Source organism: Prunus dulcis, chromosome 3 (genome assembly GCF_902201215.1).
Source record: "Prunus dulcis chromosome 3, ALMONDv2, whole genome shotgun sequence".
Lineage (NCBI taxonomy): Eukaryota > Viridiplantae > Streptophyta > Magnoliopsida > Rosales > Rosaceae > Prunus > Prunus dulcis.
Genome location: NC_047652.1, coordinates 7,957,810 through 7,974,622, shown reverse-complemented (window position 1 = coordinate 7,974,622; position 16,813 = coordinate 7,957,810). Strand labels below are relative to the sequence as shown.

Sequence of the window (16,813 nt, the reverse complement as noted above, 5' to 3'; positions counted from 1 at the left end):
ATTCCCATGTATATATTATTATATACCTTGATCTCTTGGACTACAGGGGTCCAAGAGATTTGTGGTCAATCACCGTTGAATGTAAATTCAACGGTTCACTCACTCTTATACTCATTTTAAAAAACTTTTTTGAACTATTGGATTAATATCCAACGGTGGGTGACCACAATCTCTTGAACTCCTGTGGTCCAAGAGATCGGGACTGTATTATATACATATATATTATGTATGTATATAAAATATATACATATACATAATATATGTATTTATACATATATACATATATAAAGATAATTTTGAAAAAAATAAAAAAATCTAGTCCTAGTCCAAGCATACACCAAACGCAGACGGATAGTTCAAGCCAAGACAATCCCTAAGTATAGTCCATGCCAAGACAGTCATGTGTAACAAATAAGCCCTAAAAGAATAAAATAAATTGTTTTGACCATGTTGTATTTATAATCCTGTAAAAAGTACAAAATGGGGCTACAAAATTCCCATTACCTATTTATCTATCAAAGGTATTAAAGAATCATGAAAAGAAAAAGGCTCAATGATGGTCAATGAGCCTCAAGTTCTAAACCATGCAAAACCCCTCGAAACTGATTTAAACTTAGGCTACAGTTGTCTTTATTCTTTAAAAAACTTCCGAAATGCACATCCTTGAGCCTCATAAACGTCTGCAAAGTCAATAGACTATCAGAACCAGCCTGGTGACTCTTCCCAGCCACACGACCAACCTGAAGCAAACGAGCCACTTTCTCTAAACCTCCATAAAGCCCTTGACACTTGATCAAGTGCTTGATGTCGTAAACTCTTTTCCCAAACTTTTTCTCCACCTCCCCCATGAAACCACCAATGTCCGTCGGCAAGTCCTTCTGAGTTAAAATCTTCATCAGGTACCCGAAATCATACGAACCATGGAAAGTCACCCATGTTAAACGGGACCTATTGTGGAGTACCATCCTTTCCATCAGCCACGCGAAGTTGGAAGAGTAAATACCCTTTTTCTTGTTCTGCAAGAAATCGATTCCATGCCGCTTAAGAAACTCGATTGCGTCTGCGCTGTGATGGTCGCCACGCTCAATGTCGAAGTCCCTGAAGTTGAATTCCCATATGCAGCAGCAATCTGTGCCCAAATCAGGCAAGTTCCCGCTGTGGTCTGAGAGTGTTAGGCCCAGCTGAATGATGTTCATGGCGTCCACATTGCCCTTCATGATTTGGTATTGGTATGCAGGGGGATCCCAAGCCTTGCATTCAAGTATGGTGCCTGGGAATTCAGTGTCGAAGGAGACGAAAGGGTAGTGAGCAATTGCGGCCTCAATGAGAGCAAACTCGGATTCTAAATTTTGTTGCCAAACGCTTCGAATCTCCACTCTTTTATTCATCTTTAATTCTGGGTTAGGCTTCTTGAATTTTGCTCTCCTGTGCTCCGCGTTGTTCTTGAATTTGTGTCGAATGTTATCTTTGACCAAAGTCATCCATTATATAGAGAGTGCTACTTTTCCAAGTGCAAGTAGGAAATAAGCAAAATAAAAGAAACGAATAGGACATGTTTCTGTTTTTCTTCTCCCTTCATTCCGAGTGTTCTGAGGAAACCAAATCCCAAAACAAAAGGGACAAAAACTAAAAACACATGCCGCCACTCTTTCCCTTTTTTTTTATTTTTTATTTTTTTATAAAAAGTCATTATTGTTTATAAGTAAAAAATAATGAAATAGTGGAAAGGTAATTTTTTTTGGGGGAAACAAAGTTGGAGAAGCAACTAAATCCAGCCTTATTATTCTTTTTTCTATGATTCCTTTAGTAAATTATGTATTTAGTTTATTCTTTTTTCTTTAAATTTTATTTGATGTAGACAATATTCAGTCATGGTGCAATGATTAAAAGTTTTAGTCGGAAGTTGGAAAGGTAGAATGGTTATAAGTTTTGGTTGGCACCATGATTCAGCGATAAGGAATGTGGATCATCATAAATCTTTCTAAGCTATGAGTTGACTGAAGTGTAGTGTATATCAACAACGTTAATCACTTGCTGAATTATTCGTGGCATAATTTTAAATGTCAAAGAAACAAAAAAAGCTTTAAGGGTTGTTTAGTTGATTATAAAGCCTAGTTGCTGCCAGACACTCCTGAAACCTAAAGGTGCATCCACCAAGAAACTTTTAAGTGTAACCCGTTGTACGCAACCAATGAAACGGCAGATTTTCTCCTTGAATCCTCCCCCATAAATGGTTCTTTTCAGAGCCTGAATTCAACATTAATGCCTGAAATACCTTTTTCCCATGCCTTAATACTCGAAGTCATACTCTCTCTCTCTCTCTTACCAAAGAACCCGCTAGTAAAGCAATTTGGAGTAATTGCTTCTCTCATAAAAGGTCCTGGGTTCAGTCCTAGCATCTGTGTAGTGTGTGTGAGTTTAATATACTATTGCTCATTTCAATAGGACACGTCCTCAAAAGCCATACTCTTGTATTGGATCGTACCAACCTTGTGCCACACAAGGACTTCTAGGTAGTAGTAGTATACAATCTCCAGCATGAAGTTTGTTCCATCTGTTGGACATTTGAAGCTATGATCAAACTTTTTATAGCAGTGGCAATGGTCCAAGACGCATTTCTTCAAGTGCCACCTCAAATGACCTTAACTACCCTGCCATTGTTCTTCTCACGAAATTATAGTTTCTTCATGAAGTCTTCAATGGTATCAGCAGGGCCAAACATATTTTTCAGTTTAACTTCGTCCCAAAGCAAACGGCATGTTTTATACCTAGGCTTTATCTCTTGACCAATCATCTCCTCAAAGAGAAGATACGCCCACTCGCACTTATTTGATCTGCATAGTCCATGAATTAGAAGCGTATAGGTTGAGAGATCAAGACTGAGATGATGTCTATTAACCATGTCATCTAATAGCTTGCTCAAAAAATTGTCTGTTTTGCCAGTTTTAAAGCACATTTTAAACAATGGATAGTATGTCTGAACATCAGGCTTACATAACCTTGCATTTTCCATCTTCAAGAGGACATCTAAGGCCTTTTGCTCTTCAGCATGATGGCAAAACATGGCAATCATTGTATTGTAAGTTGATGTATTAGGAGGAACCCCCTTCTTAGGCATTTCAACCTCGAATACATGAATAGCGTCTCGTACCCGGCCAGCTCTTCCTAGTGTGTGGATCAGTGAGTTGTAAAAAAGTGTATCCGGATCACATCCAGCAGATTTCATTCTCTCATATAATTGCAAAGCTTCCTCAAACTCCTCAGACTTTGCTAGATAACACATGACAGAGGTGAAGGTAATAACATTTGGCGGGCACCCCTGAGCTTCCATTTCATCAAACAATTCATAGACCTTAACAAAGTTGTATTGGTGGCAATAAAATAGGATGATGGTCGAGTAGCTGATGACACAAGGTCGACAGCCATGTCCCTTCATTTCTTGGATTGTCCAGTGTGCCTCATCAACCCGTTTGATCTTGCACCAACCATGAATGAAAATGTTAAATGTATGAGCATTTGGAGAGATGTGTGATTTTAGCTCTAAAAAGATCTCACGAGCCTGCTCAACTTTGTTCTCTTTGCAAAGTGTGTCAAGCAACAAGTTCATTGATTCCGTGTTCTTCTCCAATCCAAAACTTCCTAACTGATCAAACATCCTCACAGCATCCTCCCATTTCCCTGCACCAGCAAACCTTCTCATAACCTTACCAACAGTGTTAAGAGTGACCAGATGATCCTGACGCATCTTTTCTAACAAACCCATAATCTTATCCATTTGCCTCATTTTACCCAAAATGTCAACCATCATATCATATGCATCTGGGGTGAGTTTATAGTCAGAGCGTGACTCTGCCCATCTAAACACACCCAATGCAGACTTCCAATCATTCTTAAACCGATGGAACAATTGACCAACAAGGTTATCTGTGAGCTGAATGCTATTGTATGCCGGATCATGTGCAAGAGACTGTAGAATCTCATCATCAGTCCTACCAACAGATACTTTAGCAATGATAATGTCAAGGTCCGATAGTCTTGTTGGGTCCTCAAATTTTGATGACCCTTGCTGAGAAGACAAAATTGAAGAAAGAGCAGGTGAGCAATTTTTAGAAGAGGTATGGAAAAAGGAGCAAGAGTTTGAAGTATTCCGTCGGAAGCGGACACTTTTAAAGCATTTCTGAACATGGAAGATCATGAAGATGTCCCCAGGAAATTCAAAGATTATGTCTTTTAGCTCCTGCATACCATAAAATAAAATAAAAATAAAGCTTTAGATTGTATAAAATCCAATAGAATATCGAGGGAGAAAAAAGAAATATAAGGTAGCATTTTATACAGAAATGACGACCTCAGAAACTAAATTAGCATATACACCTCCCCCTCCCCAAAAGAGTGAAGGACCACAACAAACCCTAAACCCATGGATTTCCACCTAAACCCTTAAACCCATCAAGAGGTAGACCTAAATAACACAAAGGTGCACTCCCCTGACCGCTAAAGCCCATCATCAGCCTTGATGATACCCACACTAAGAGACTGTCATATTTAAGCATCAACAATACTAGCTGAACTAAAACATGCACCTCCAACAGTTAACACATGATCTTCTACTGCCCAAAGGCATTGCACAAAAGGACTTGCAATACAAAGAATGCTTTAAGTCCCCAGACATACTCACGAAGAACAAAATCTGACTTCAATTTAAAAACTGAAATGTAAATTATTCAACCTTGAAACAGCTTTAAAACTGGGGCCCCCCACGAACCCTACACTCGTTGGGAGGCAGGAAACACTTGCAAATAGCTAGGTAGATACCTTTTGGGGTTTCCAGCCCCAGACCACATGGGAGCTCAATATAGAAGGAGGAATAAAATCTAGAACCTTACGAATGGATTGGAAGCTTGGCATCTTAATATTTCCATGAGCGGAAATAAGAACTAACCTCCAAACTAAATCCTACCAAAAAAGAAGAACCAAGTTCTGTAATCACAATTTCTGGATTGGAAGAATGTGAAATTGAAATAATGGTAGTTACATGAGAACAAGATTATACTGTTCAAAGGCACCTTAATTGTAATAAACTTCTGAAAAAATGAAGATGCAACACTGTATGAAGTAAAATCAGACGGAATTGCAGGAAGCATAAACAACAGTCCACCCACCCCATTGCTTAACCAAAATTGAAGAGAATTTTACAAGCATAATAGTCTTACCATAAGAATTAAATATCTGTCATTGAAAATTTCTCCAACTATGGTTGAAATTTCTTAAGGCTTGTTTGCAACATACAAGTGAGTTCAAATCATTATAATTGTCAAAGCAGCTACTCGGTCTATTTAATTACTACAAAATCAAGCCTATTGTCACCTTCTAAGTGAATGCTAACCCAACTACCAAGAAAGCCTGCTTTCAAGCAAGAGTATAAAAGTGATTACCTAATGTGTACAGTGGCTGTACTGTAGTTCTTTTAATTAAAGAAATTATGTTTCAAATCAGAAAATTATTATTATTATAATACCAATCCAATGTTGATAAGTGAACTCACCAAAAAACCAAGCAGCCCCACTTCAAATCCGCAAGTATACCCACTAAGAATATATTTGAAAAACAATAATTACTACACACAAATGAACATGCATTGTCAACTCAAACGGGACACACAATTATATATTTTTTGAAGGTCTTATATATATATATATATATATATATATATATATATTAAGGAATTCATACGAAAATCAAATCCAAAAATCACCAGCCCTTCCTCACTATGCAACCCGCTTATCATTCTTAGTTTACTAGTTTACTAGTTCCATCATGATTAATGTTATAACTATGTCACGGTGATTTCTAATCTTACCAATCGCAAGTAATATCTTTACCCCACATTTGACAAATACTATATATACATTATAAGGAAAACAATAGAAGGAGAAAAAGCAAAGTCATCCCAGTATACATACGTTAAAGTTTATAATCACTTGCTGCCAACTTCGAACTCAAATCTGTGAAAAATAAACAATGCCTAGACACAAAGCAAAAAAGAAACAAAATATATTCATAGCAGCACCATGCACTAAAGCTCATTGTCGCCATCAAACTACACACATCACACATTTCTTGACATCAATTCAGATAAAATTAGCCAATTTACTGTGTTCTGTGAGACCCCAGCAGATCGTACCACAAAACATAGAAGGTGCAGCATTATCAGTGCTCTGAAGGCGTTTGAAAAAGAATTTTGAATGTATAACCATGGGGGCATTTATTTTTTCTTTTTCTTTTTCAGTAGATTATCAATAATTCAGCTATCCTTCTCAAATGGGTTCAATCCAAATCAAGAATTGACCTTCTACCTAAGCTTTTCCTCATGATGCAATTCTAATACCTCACATGAAAAACCCCATTTCACATTTATGACCCAAAACAATCCAAATCATGTCATTCTCGTAAAACCCATATCCATAAAAACAACAAATACAAAGAAACAATAAGGGAAACAAAACACAACCCATATAAAAGCAGTTGCTCAGATCTGAAGGGAAATGAAAAGGAAAAGATGCGGGAAACTTACAGATGAGGCAAAATGCTATTGAAGCAAAAGTAGTTTGATGATTATTCTACGTTTGGTCTTTATTTTATTTTATTTTATTTTCTTTTCTTTTGGGGTCTGTGTCTTCTTCTTCTCCTTCTCCTTTATATGATGAAGTTTCGATTTGAAGTTTGGAGAAGAGATGAGGAGGAAATGGCCGTCCGGTCCACGGTGTTTTGACCACAAATAGAATGAATAAACAAAGAGTATAGATTCGCTGATTGCGAGCGCAGGTGTCACCCGTTTTGTGTTTTTTCCACGAGCTCCGTTAATTATCCCAGAGGGCGTTGTGCGTTAGTTCCAGCACCTGAAACGGCGCGTTTTGGTTCGTTACGGCGGTGGAGCTTTTTATACTCATTACTCTTTATTATTTGATTTAATCCACGGATATGTCCTCTAATAAAAAAATTTTGCAAAATTTTGAAAAATCTAATTGTTAAAATTGAAATCACATTAATATTTAAACAATTTAAAATGCTTTTTATATTTAATTTGGATTTTAAATTTTTTATTAGCTGAAATTTGGGGTAGGCATCGAGACCGAAAATCAGAACACCGAGCCTCACCGAACGGAAAAAAATTGTGTTTACTAAAATGTCAACAAACTGGCACCAAATTAAATAGGACCAAATTAGTTGTGTATTTTATTTTTATTTTTTTAATTCTTTAAGTATAATGCTTCATTTCTGATCATATAACTAATATTTCCCCAAGCCCAACTTCAATAATCTCTCTTTTCTAGGCTCAATAATCTCCATTTGCATGAAATTAGGTCATTTATACATTTTTAAGTCTAAAAAATAAAATTTTAGTTGGAATTTGTAAATAAAAGTTGAAAATTATATAATAAAAAAATCTTGTCCAAAATGGGAAAAATCAGAAACCTCACCGAAATCGATTTAAATCGAATCGATCGGTTTCATAAATTTTTTTTACCAAAAATGAACCGAACCGCACCAATTGAATAGTATCGATTCCAAATCCAATGTGAGGTGGAAATCGGATTGGACCATACCCACCCCTAGCTGAAATTACTAAAATGCCCATACTACGTTAGCAACTTTACAGTTTTATTAAAGAAATTACGGAATTGGATAACATAAGACATGGAATGCAAGCATATAAGGGATATTTAGTTAGTTGAAAGTTCATGGGGTAAAGTGAGACTAAGAAAAGAACATGGACATATCTATAAATGGCTTAATTGCTACAGTGCCCCCTAAAACATTGATCAAATCCCACATTGACCCCTCAAAGTTAAAGTGACCCATTTTGCCCCCTTAACCAAAGTTTGATGTGTAACTTTCTCCCTAATGTAAGGTCTAGCATAGTGGGAAACCCTAGCCGCACTCTGGTCTCCTTTTTCCTTGCCGATAACCAATCGCAAAGAAGTTAAGGGGGGGAGGTGGCCACTGCCCCTCCCCCCCTTCGCACATCTTCCCCTTTCTCTCCTCATCTCCCTTTCATTTGCTCCCATCTTTTTCCTTCCTCTTATCCCCTCTTCTCCTCCCATTCTCTTCACCAGATAGTCTAGATCTGTTTGGATTTAGGTCTGTTTGTCTATTTATTTAGTTTGGTTGTTTTTGCAGTGTTCTAGGTGACTGGTGTTGTCGTCTCAGCGGCGGCGACAGTAGTAACGCTGAATTGTGTCTCTCATTGGGAGAGTTGTGATACCTGGTGGTTGATGTTTTCTCTTTGTTTCAACGGCGGCAGCAGTAGCGACGCTAGTGATAGTTATTTTTACTCTGCACCGACCGAAGAACTATGCTTGGTCATAGGAGGTTTTCTTTGTCAGGTTCTAAGTTAAAGTGGAGTGCTTCTTAAGGGTCCTTTTACTGTTGTTTCTGTGTTCCTCCTCTGTGTTCTCTCCTGGTTTCTGTTATGGTATGCCTTGTAGTTTGTATGGGTGTCAAAGGACTATGATTTTGCTCATAAAATGCTTCTTTTGACAGTTGAGATGTTCTGCGGTCCACTCCTGTGGGTTTACTATTTAGGGTTTCTGCGGTCCTCTCATGTGGGTGTACTGTGTTGGTCTCTAGTTGTGGTTCTCGTCAGAGTTCTTTTTGTTAGTTTTCATTTTTGATTTGTTTTTTTAGTCCATGACTTGAATTGGACTCTCTTGTTAGTCCCTGACATGTGTGGTACTCTTTCATCCCCGGGGTTTGTCCCATGAAGTTGTCCTAGGAAGGTTTTAACGAGACTATTGTATCATGTTACTCTCTGTACGTCTTTGGTCCTATTAATGAATTCTCTTTCTCAAAAACTTTCTCCCTTATGTCAACTCCATCTCAAACTCTGTTAAAATTGATGACATAGTAGGGTTATGTTAGTAATTACATCCTAGCTGGACAAAAAATTCAATAAAAAATTCTAAATTTTTAAAAATTAATTAAAAAATTTTGATTTTAAAAAAACATAAATTAGAATTAAAAATCCTTGAATTTAAAAGCTAAAAATCCCAACCCAAAAAAAAAAAAAAATGAAAATGATGGATTTGCTCCTATTCAAGTCTCATGCTTCATTGATGAAGCTTCTCCTCAAATCCTTCTCATACAAAACCTCATCTTTACTTGGCCTCATTGATGAAGACATACAATTCAATCTCGAAGAAAGAAAACCGTGGAACCTCAAACCCCAAGACTTTTGGCAGTTAATCTCAGATTCCACCATTGAAGGACTGTTAACAGCTTCTTCCTTCATATCCATCCTTCCTAATAATCTTGATCTTCATGGGATTGGAGAAAGAAGCATAACACTTTCTTTCAACTTCTCTCTTCGACCCCAGACCCAAAACCCTACCTTCTTCCCTCAACCAAAAAGTCATCACCCTCTTCAACCCACATCCTCACACCCTCCTCCCTGACGTACAATCCCACCACCCGCCGACCCTCCAATATTGATTTCCTTGTGATGAAGCCCAATTGCTGCCTAACCCAAGACATCTTCTTACCATTGGAGATAGCTAAGGAACCTCATAGAATCAGTATCTATTTTATAATAATAATATCATTCCATGTAGTACATGAGCTGTCATTGACTGACCCTGTTTCCTATCCGACATCTAGTTGATGTCGGGCCCACTTTACTAGAATGCCTTTCTTTCCCAAGTTAAATGCAATAAATGCAAAGATTGCTACTGAAAATTCAACAGAGCCTCTCCTGTAAAAGGGTCAATTCCCAAAAATGATATCCATCTGTAAGACAAGTAATAACAAAATCCTCAACTTCCAACAAGCACAAGATAAGGCACACAAGCTTAAACACAAGTCAACATGCCTCAAGCCAATAATCCAACCCTAACATGGGCAATACCAAAGAATACTAAGTAGTTATATCTAATTACAACGAAGGGTAGTTCCACACACTATCAACAAGAAGTCCTACGGAAGAGGAAGCGGAGTGCGCTGGAAGGAAGACTCAATGTGAATACGGCCTGGGGGTACAAAATAGAAAAGTGTGAGTGGACAAAAATAAGGTTTTAAACATAATTTATAGGCTTAATTACACCAATGCCCCTGAAACTTCAATCAAATCCCTCCCCCCTCCCCCCATTTTTCCTTCTCCCCCCAAAATTCAAAGTGGCCCACTTTCAGCCATTGACCGAGGTTTGGTGACCCACTTTGCCCCATGCGTTCAACTCCATCCAAAAGTCTGTTAACGACATGGCAAGTGGAGCCTACCTTCACATAGATAAAAACATAATTAAATACTATAATAATAAAATTTAATTTAAAATAAAAATAAAACAATAAATTAATTAATTAATTTAATAAATTGATAACACATTCCACACCACCCTATCTCATCCTGCCCCACCCTAACCTAGAACCCAACCTCCCAGTACCTACCAATAGCTAAAGGCCCATGACGCTTCCATGAGACAACTTGTGGTGCCTCAGGTCAAGGACTAATTTGCACTGTTCCAACTTGAGAGATCCAGATTGACATGTAACTACAACTTTCCATTCAAGTTCTCCCTATTGATCGCGTTTAGTGAATTCATTATCTATTAAACACCCATACATTTATCTTAGTGTCTCCACATGAATGACTCGAGACCGGTCATCCTCTTGATTGAGTAGATACAGTGCACGATAGCCTTTGTGGATTATCGATGCCCAGTTGATTATCCTATGACCATGAACCATTTAGGATGTGGATATTGTACAAAAAGGTCTCATAAACTTAACTTTTTTAAGTCCTATGTCTCATGATCCACGAACTTGTTGGTTAAGTAAATGACTAAGATTATTACTCAAAACAACATAATGCCCTTAATTAATTAGGTGAAATATCCTTAGAGTTTACATTTCATGATTGGCTCTAGGGCGTACTTCTAATAGACCCAACTTTCCTTCCATCCACCCTTCTCTATACAAGTCTCTATACCACACCCGCAACGTAGACAATTGCTTCCATCGCACTCCAAATTTGAAACACATCCTCCCTTCCCCAACCCCCTTTCTCTCTCTTGCATATATTGGCTATGGGAAACCTCAAAAGCTAGTTCAGGGAATTCCTCCTTAGTAGTTTCAAGACAATCAAGCCAACGCGATCCAAATACTACCCTTACCCAACAAAACAACCCTAGATTCAGATCTGGATTGTGTGTATAGAGATGGGGAGAATGATGAAGAAATGGGGAGAGAGAAAAAGACACGGAAAGAGAAGAAAAGACAGGGAGAGAGATAGGGTTCGCAAAGGGGGCTGGGGGATTGTTAGGGTGGATTTAGCTAGGTTCTGGGTTTTGCTGTGGGGTGTGGGAGGAGGGGGAGATGGGTTTGTTTGATTTTTTTAAAAGATATTTAGTCATATACCCATTCTTAGCACTAATAATATAGATAAACCCTACACCATTTAATTTCTATAAAAAAACTCAAAAAATGGCAGCTGGCCTTATTGAATTTAATTTTGATTATCAAATTACTTTGATGCCCTATTGAGGGTTTTGGTTTTTTTTTTTTTAATGAGGTTTTGGAGTTGGGTTTGTTTTAAGAAATCAATGACAGTTTTGTAATTTAAAAGAAGTTAAAAGCCCTTTTTGTTATGTTGTAAATGAGTTTTGAGTGTGTTTCTAAAGTCTATTTCATATATGAGGTTTTTAAAAATATATATATATATATATATTTTGGGCTCCTATATTGGGTATAATAGTGAATCTCCATTTTTTAAAATATATTTTTTGCTACTTTTTAAATTTTATTTTGTTTATAAGTAGTTTTTTTATGTTTTTATTTTTATTTTTAATTATTAAAATATTTAATTATGTTTTTATCTATGTGGAGGTGGACTCCACTTGACGTACATGATGGTGTACACACATGATATATAATCCAACTAAAATAACATCAAACACTTTAGATCTTTAAGTCAGTAGAAAATGGCCTTGAATTGCAGACAAGAGGTTTCAAATTCGAACCCCTATAATTTAGACTATCACTTGCACTAAAATAAAATATAAAAAAACAATAGCCACAGTTTTTAGAAGGATTCTTCAGGATGACAGTATTGATGATGGGCTGAAAATAGAATCACGTGAATATTGTTGCCAAATATCTCATATTCCCTGTATATTCTTCAACACTACTCATGACTATAATGCAAATGCAATAACGTGCAACATCACTCACTCTGCATCCATCTTTTCCCCACCCCCCTAACCCAGCAATCCAACAAACGAAGTGGGAATGGGGATGTTCGAACTTTCATGACTCTTGTAAAAAAATGCTCACATAGCATGTTAGGCACACATCAATATGCAGAACATATCATTGGCTTCTAAAGCTTAAACTCTTTCGGCATACATCAATATGCAGAACATCCAAAGTGAATTTAAGGGATTGTGGCGTTAAAGATACTTAAAGACATGGACGAAGGAGTTTTGGTAGAAATCTCTTGGACGCTTCATCCCGAGAAGTATACTCGTGGACAAACACTACTACAAAAGGATAAAACACTTGAACATGTACAAGTACCATTCACATTGTATAATTGTAGAGATAAATATGCTTCTTTTCTTGATTCAACTGGCTCTTGAAGTTTCATAGATGTGGAGAACGATTAAAAATCTGAAAACGAAAATTTAGAGAGTGAGAGAGAACAATTTGTACTATAAAACCATAGATATTGACATAAAAGTCATGTGGGTAAGTGGTGGTGGAACCAATATTTGAAATCATATCTTTTGGTTTCTTATAGTCTCGGTTTGGACTCGGGACTAAGTGGATGATGAACATGTGGGAGGGGCTAAGCCCTGTAGATTGATATTAAACATGAGCATGAAGTTTGGTTATCTTGAATTTGATCTTTAAAGCCATGGAAACTAGAAAGATTGCCTCCCTTCCCTTCTTGTCTGCTTTTCTGTTTGGGTGATGTTAACTTATTGGCACTCCGAAAAAGAAATTTTTTTAATTTTTTAGTACATATGTGTACTTTGGGGTAACCCTAATAAAAGGGATTGGATCCTTCTTTTGATCCGACTTTTGATGCTGTCATGACATCCTGCTTAAGTTCGAAGTAGATAGTTTCGTCCCCTTGGAGGCAAAGTTTGCGAGAATTGTTCTAAAAAAATTTGGTTGCTTTCCTTCTCAGCATGCTTTTTGAAGAAGTTAGAAAGCTAAAACAATCCGGGGTGAGGCAATTTGCACATTAATTTGAGTGCCATATAGTGTAGCTAGCCTTGACTTATTGAATCATTTATGGAGACAGAAATGATTCACCCTGGTATTTTCATTTAAAAGTCGTGTGGGATAAAATGCATCAAAGCTATGAGCTGCTCTGCCAATGCTGTGGACCAGAGATGAGGTTTGGGCAACCACTATGTTGTTTCTCAATACAAAATACATTCAGCATCAATTTGTTGAAAACCACCCGAATGGAAAATAAACCGTGCTGCATTTCTCAACATTGACTTTATCAATAAGTAACTCTCGTAATTTTTCGTGTCGGCATGACCTCTTTCGTAGGTTTACAAATCATATTGAACAAACAAGGAAAAAAAAAACTGAAACTACATCCAAGCGTCAACAGAAACTCATAGAATACATTACTTCTGACAAAGAGAGCACAACTACTAAAACAGATTATGCCTTTGCTTTTCCAGCCTGGAGAGATTGAGCCCTCTGTTGTAATTTTAACATCTGCAAGACAACATATCCAATGGAAGCAATTAATATTGAAATATATGTCTACATTGGTTAAGAATGGTGTTAACTTGTAGTTAAGACTCTTTGCAGAGTACACCCTAGTCAACTTCAAAACGAGGAGGTGAAAGGAGAGGCACAAAACCAATGCAACAATTTCATTGTACACTTTCTGAAATTAATTCTTCAAATACCATAGATATATTACCACAACCCAATCAAAGTCAAGAGGTCGTACGAAACGGCTATGACATTCTATGAGAGCATTTAAGATACACAGAAACAAGGAAGAATACAAACCGTTTCTTTCTTGCTATTTTGCTTCTCTTCCAAATCTTGAAGAGTAGCATCAAGCCGCTTCCTGTTGCACAGAATAAATACCAGTTTCAGTGTCAAACATATGCGAGACAAGTTTCGCATGAATATGATTATGATGAATCATGATCAAGAAAAAGATAGGAAAAAAATTTGAGAAATTTATGGTCTAGAAAAGCATATAACTGGTATGAGATCCATCTAACAATTCCCGCGAAAAAGGTTTCTCAAGATAAGCTTATGCACAGAATACACAGCTTCAGAGAAAGACACACCAAAACCTGGTTATAATTGAACCCAATACCCAATTTATTCATTCCTCTCCATTTTTTTGGGATTTAACCAAACAGTCCCATTTCTTTAGATATTTATTTCTTAGGCCCACAATCACATATATGAAGGTAATAAGCATATGAATACATTGAACATCCTCTTAAGAAATAATGGACATCCTTCACCGTGAATGTACACAACTCATTCCAATGAACAGAGACCCTTACACATCATTTTGTGAAAACTCAGTACTAGTACGTCTTGCTTTATAGTAAGCAATTCAACATCCATGAAATTGATAGCTATTAGTGCAGAGCTGCATTTTTCGTTATGCAAGTGCACCCTTGGTCCTTCCCCATCTGATGGGGAGAAATTTACCCTCAAAGAAGCTTGTTGATGGTTTGGCCTTTATACAGCATATCATAAATCGTATATATTTGATAAGGAAACTGTGTACCATATGCAGTTTCAGAAAAGAAAAGGCTTTAGTTAGATTCATTTCACTTTCCAGCATTAAGATCAATGATCAAGGCCTATCATTTAACATAAATTAGTTATAATTTTAAATTTACCAAAAAATTATTAAATTGGTTTGACTAATTTCAACATTCGATCTAAACTCTCACTTTTCTCACAAAATTCTGAAATTCTGAAATTGTTCACACAAAAAAAAATACAAGAGTTACTTATTGATAAAGTCAGTGTTGAGAAATGCAGCCGGGTTTAATCTCCATTCGGGTCGTTTTCATCAAATAGATGCTTAACTAACAACAACAATAATCCATAAAGTTAAAATTTGAAATGATAAACTAAACTAGTGTAAATATTGCAAGTGCAGAGTATAAACCATAATATTATATTTATACACATATAAACAAATGAAACAGAAACATACAGTTCAGCAGAGATGTATTCGATTCTCTTGCGCACATTGGCCCTAGCCTCTGCCAAATCCTGCTTCACAAGAACCGGACCGATCAATTTGAAAACATTGGCGTCTTCGCTCAGGAGATCCAATTCCTACAAACACAAGCAATCATATTAGTATTCGATCCAACAGTAAATCACTAACCAATAACCATGAGATTATAAACACTACAACAATGCCCACTAGCTTCCAACTAAATGAAAATTTTGCATATACATCGGATATCAGGTAATCAATTTAGCAGAAAATCACTTCAAGTATTCTGAAAAAAGAAAAAAGCTATTTAAATGAAATTTAGCGTCTCAGCTTATGTAAAAATCATAACAAAACCTGACTTCGTTTTCCCGGTAACCAAACAGAAAATAGAGAAAGCACAATCGAGACAGAAGGTGACCTTGAGAACGAGCTCGTTCTCGCCCAGCTGAATAGTGTACTTCTTTCTCACTTGGTGATTCTTTGAAATATCTGAAAGAGCGAATGCAATGTTAGGGTTTTACATATTAAGTATAAGTGTATATGCATACAGCTACGACTTGCCTTTCTGAATTTTGCTGAGATCGTTAGCTTTGGCCTCCAATTCGCGCTGAAGCTCTCGAAGAGCTGACGACGACGCCATTGTTTTTGCTGCTGTTGTTACATGTATTCCTTTCTGATCAGTAGCAGCTTAGGTCTCTCTCCCCCTTTTCTTTGGTTTCATTGTTGCAGATCCAGTTCAGTATGCTTTTCGGTGTGGAGTTGTGTTGGGCCTTCATTCAATCTTATAAGATTTAGGTCCAGATCTTGGGCTTGCGTTCTTTAAAATTCTCTCTGACCCATCTAGCCCTGAAAGCAATCAGAGCCCTTTTCTTAGAGCAACTCCACCCATTTGCCCTTAGCCATGGCAAGGGTGGAGCTAGGGCAGCTACTATTCAAGTGAATAGTGGCTGCCCTTGCAAATAGTATTTTGTGTTTCCACCCATTGCCATGGCTAAAGTCAATTACTATTCATTTTTTTGTTTTTTTCACAAATTTTTTAATAAAAATAATTAATTTAGATAATATTTTCGGATAATATTTTTGGGTTCGTACATATCAATATTTATTATAAAATTCATATCTCAATCGGATAAAATTTTGGTATTTATAGAAGAAAAAAAAAGAGTATTTTTTTAAAAAAAAATTCAATTTTTTTCATTTTTTTATTGCACAAAAATTGGCTGCCGTTGGATTGGAGAAAAAAATCTGATCGGAGAGTCCAGAGTGCGACACGTGGACTTTTTAGTGGTACTGTAGCGCCAGACACTGTAGCATCACTGCGGCACTGTAGCGATGACGTTAGCACCAAAACGAGGGCTGGAGCTCGGGCCAGCCCAGGTTGCTGGGTCCCACCTTGCCCTCGGGCCTGGGCTGTCCGCTGGAACACCTTTTTTTTTTTTTTTCCTCCCCTAGCCTCGGGCTGGGCTGTCCGCTGGAGTTGGTCTTAAACAAATAATTTTAGGGTTCGTTTCACAGCATTCTATGTTTAAAATCTAAAAACAACATATAATAGGTTGTGATGGGTAAATCATCCAGCCAAAAACGCAA

The 16,813-nt window shown here is 37.0% G+C and overlaps 3 protein-coding genes across 3 annotated transcripts; all 3 read right to left on the bottom strand.

Annotated features, from left to right (window-relative positions):
- Positions 1 to 560: 560 nt before the first annotated feature.
- Positions 561 to 1,481, bottom strand: LOC117621664 (probable CCR4-associated factor 1 homolog 11). Its single transcript, XM_034352228.1, has one exon. The coding sequence runs from the start codon at positions 1,479 to 1,481 to the stop codon at positions 561 to 563; it is 921 nt and encodes a 306-aa protein (XP_034208119.1).
- Positions 1,482 to 1,945: 464 nt separating this feature from the next.
- Positions 1,946 to 6,820, bottom strand: LOC117623075 (pentatricopeptide repeat-containing protein At3g04130, mitochondrial). The gene is made up of 2 exons (XM_034353926.1): positions 6,575 to 6,820; positions 1,946 to 4,237 (listed from the first exon to the last, which is right to left on the bottom strand). Exon 2 carries the CDS (start codon positions 4,193 to 4,195, stop codon positions 2,675 to 2,677), a length of 1,521 nt encoding a protein of 506 aa, XP_034209817.1. The 5' UTR covers positions 4,196 to 4,237; positions 6,575 to 6,820; the 3' UTR covers positions 1,946 to 2,674.
- Positions 6,821 to 13,467: 6,647 nt separating this feature from the next.
- Positions 13,468 to 16,080, bottom strand: LOC117620530 (prefoldin subunit 6-like). The gene is made up of 5 exons (XM_034350613.1): positions 15,788 to 16,080; positions 15,645 to 15,715; positions 15,218 to 15,342; positions 14,035 to 14,095; positions 13,468 to 13,731 (listed from the first exon to the last, which is right to left on the bottom strand). The coding sequence occupies exons 1-5, from the start codon at positions 15,864 to 15,866 to the stop codon at positions 13,675 to 13,677; spliced, it is 393 nt and encodes a 130-aa protein (XP_034206504.1). The 5' UTR covers positions 15,867 to 16,080; the 3' UTR covers positions 13,468 to 13,674.
- Positions 16,081 to 16,813: the final 733 nt, after the last annotated feature.

Excerpts from the sequence above, each read along its gene's own strand:
- LOC117620530 (XM_034350613.1), bottom strand. The coding sequence starts at position 15,866 with ATGGCGTCGTCGTCAGCTCTTCGAGAGCTTCAGCGCGAATTGGAGGCC. Across the intron at positions 14,096-15,217 it reads GAATACATCTCTGCTGAACT|GAAGCGGCTTGATGCTACTC; the intron begins GTATGTTTCTGT and ends TCTGTGCAACAG. Across the intron at positions 13,732-14,034 it reads AAAATAGCAAGAAAGAAACG|ATGTTAAAATTACAACAGAG; the intron begins GTTTGTATTCTT and ends GTTGTCTTGCAG.
- LOC117623075 (XM_034353926.1), bottom strand. The coding sequence starts at position 4,195 with ATGATCTTCCATGTTCAGAAATGCTTTAAAAGTGTCCGCTTCCGACGG.
- LOC117621664 (XM_034352228.1), bottom strand. The coding sequence starts at position 1,481 with ATGACTTTGGTCAAAGATAACATTCGACACAAATTCAAGAACAACGCG.